Here is a 3,004-nt window from a genome sequence, read left to right as displayed (position 1 = left end):
AGAGAGAGAGAGAGAGAGAGAGAGAGAGAGAGAGAGAGAGAGAGAGAGAGAGAGAGAGAGAGAGAGAGAGAGAGAGAGAGAGAGAGAGAGAGAGAGAGAGAAGATTGGATTTATATCCCACCTTTCACTACCAGAAGGCGTTTCAGAATGGCTTGCAATCTCCTTTCCCTTCCCACAAAAGACACCCTGTGAGGTAGGTGGGGCTGAGAGAGCTCTTTCGAGGACTGCTCTTGAGAGAACAGCTCTGAAAGAACTTGTAATTGACCCAAGGTCATGCCAGCAGCTGCATGTGGAGGAGGAGTGGGGAATCAAACCTGAACCCCCTATTAGAGTCCACGCTCCTAACCACTACGCCAAACTAGAGATGTGCCCTACTCTCCAGAAGCTTCGCTGATCGAGTCTGCTCTTGCCAGTCAAGATGAACCCACGTCAGTCCATCGATCAACTAACACACCAGTTGACTGACTGCTAATTACAGCGTACCGCCCTGGTGCACACTACAGAATGCCATCTGCCTTTAAATAAGGTTTGTTATTTATTTTATTTAGAATATTTCCGTGCTGCCTCTTCAGAGTCCTGTTCGAGGGGCTCATGCTTAAAATCCACAGTATTGTAATGCCAGCCATTGAAGCACAAGCGGCACAAAAACTATCCATAAAACAGAAGCAGATCATAAAAAGCTAAAGATAGTTGCAGAGGGCAGCTGCGTTAATCTGCTGCGGAACAGCTAGGTTTGAGTCTAGTAACACTTCAGAAACCAAAGAGATTTGGGGGGTATAAGCACCAGGATTCAAATCCAGCACCCCAATGATAAAACTCCTAAAAAGCTGGTATGGTGAGAGTCAGAACTGTCTGTTGCGATTCAAATCTAGCTACCCTAAAGATAAAACTAAAAAATGCTGGGGAGATAAGGGGCAGAGCACCCGTCACCAGGATTCAAATCCAGCACCCCAAAGATAAAACTCCTAAAAAGCTGGTATGGTAAGAATCAGAGCTGTCTCTGTTGGGATTCAAATCTAGCCACCCTAAAGATAAAACTCCCAAAAAGCTGATAAGGGTTAGAGCACCCATCACGAATCCAGCACCCCAAAGATAAAATTCCTAGAAGAGGAGGAGGAGATTGGATTTATACCCCACCCCTACCCGAAGGAGTCTCAGAGCGGCTTACAAACTCCTTTCCCTTCCCCTCCCCACAACAGACACCCTGTCAGGTAGGTGAGCAGATAAGATAAAACCCCGTTCCAGCCTGATCAATAAATGAGCCACCCCTACCCAAATGCGCCACGATTTGCATGCTGTTTCCGGCTGACCGGAAACCCTGTCTTCCTTGCCCCGCCTAATCGAGTCCCTTCGAGAACCAACCTAAATGAGAATGCCTCCGGCAAGAGGAAGACTCCGTCCCCAACTCGGTACTGCACCCCGTTCTTGGTCGCCACGCCGTAGTACATCTTCCCGTCCGCCTCCTCCTGCGGCTCCAAGACTCTGGGGATTTCCTTCTGCCTCACCTCATCCAAGCGAGTGCAGCTCATGCAGAACCTAGGGAGAAAACAGACCCGAGTTTTGAAGGAGAGTTGCGACAATGTCCCATGTTTAAACTTTCCCGGCAATTAGTTTGTGGAAACTTCTGCTTCTGGGATGGTCTGAAAAGTTCCTTTTGGGATACACTAAAGCAGGGCTGTGGAACTCATTTGTTATGAGGGCCGGATCTGACATAAATGAGACCTGTTGGGCCGGGCCACATGTGTCATAAAATGTAATGCCAGGTAGCGGAGATATAAACTTTATAAAGGACACAAACACCAAGGGGTTTTTTTATACTTAAAATAAAAGCATGCTTAAAACATGAGCACTCTTGCAATATTTTGTTTATTTAACAGTGTCTGATAACGGACACCTCTTGCTCTGAGTTACTGCATCAAAATGTCTGTGCTGTTGCAATCTTGAGCATGCTGTTCAGGTGTGTATCTGTCAGCTGCAAAACCTATGATGATGCAGCGGCAGAACTGGAAGAAGAAGCAGGAGACAGCCAGTTCCACTGCGGGCCTGAGAGAAGCCCTCCGGGGGCCTGATCTGGCTCCCGGGCCGCATGTTTGACACCCCTGCACTAAAGCCTGCTGTTTTGAGAGACAAATTAACTGTAGATCTTTCTAGTAAGCCAGGGCCCTGACCTGGATGGCCCAGGCTAGCATGATGTCAAATCTCGGATGCTAAGTAGGGTCGGTCCTGGCTAGCATTTGGATGGGAAACCACCAAGGAAGTCGAGGGTTGCTATGCAGAGGCAGGTAATGGCAAACCCACCTCTGTTCATCTGCCCTGATCTGGACAGTTCAGGCTAGCCCGATCTCATCAGATCTCAGAAGCTAAGCAGGGTTGGACCTGGTTAGCACTTGGATGGGAAGTCCAGGGTCACTACGCAGAGGCAGGTAATGGCAAATCACCCGTTAGTCTCTGCCCTGGCCTGGACATCCCAGTCTGGCCCGATTTCATCAGGTCTTGGAAACTAAGCAGAGTCACACCTGGTTAGTGCTTAGGTGGGAGGCAGCCAAGGAAGCCCAGGGTTGTTGTGCAGAGGCAGGCAACGGCATACCTACTCTGTTTCTCTCTGCTCTGATCTGGACGGCCCAAGATAGCCAACGTGGTCAGATCTTGGAAGTTAAGGAGGGATGGCCCTGGTTAGCACTCGGGTGGGAGATAACCAAGGAAGTTGCTGCGCAGAGGAAGGAAGGCAATGACAAAGCACCCGTTTCTCTCTGCCCTGACCCACATGGCCCATGCTAGCCTGAGCTTGTCAGATCTCGGAAGCGAAGCAGGGTCGGCCCTGGTTAGTCCTTGGATGGGAGACCGCCCGGGATGTCCAGGTTCACTACGTAGAGGAAGGCCCTGGCAAAACCACCTCTGAATGCCGCTTGCCTTGAAAACCCGATGGGGTCGCCATTAGTCGGCTGCAACTTGATGCTCCTTTCCACAGCCACCGGGGGTGGTGATCCCCCCCCCCCCCCCTTTT

General features: G+C 50.1%; 1 protein-coding gene across 1 annotated transcript in view; it reads right to left on the bottom strand.

Moving 5' to 3' along the window:
- The window catches only part of LOC107117018 (DNA (cytosine-5)-methyltransferase 1-like), a gene marked incomplete at both ends in the record, with an annotated part of 52,658 nt that overhangs the window by 22,091 nt on the left and 27,563 nt on the right, over positions 1 to 3,004 (bottom strand). The window contains 1 exon segment of the mRNA XM_015419050.1: positions 1,363 to 1,536. Within this exon segment, the coding sequence (XP_015274536.1) occupies positions 1,363 to 1,536 (174 nt within the window).

The sequence above is a fragment of the Gekko japonicus genome, unplaced genomic scaffold (assembly GCF_001447785.1).
Source record: "Gekko japonicus isolate JY-2015 unplaced genomic scaffold, Gekko_japonicus_V1.1 scaffold5387, whole genome shotgun sequence".
NCBI classification, from domain to species: domain Eukaryota; kingdom Metazoa; phylum Chordata; class Lepidosauria; order Squamata; family Gekkonidae; genus Gekko; species Gekko japonicus.
Note: the sequence above shows the minus strand (reverse complement) of the source record. Positions and strands in the feature narration are given on the sequence as shown.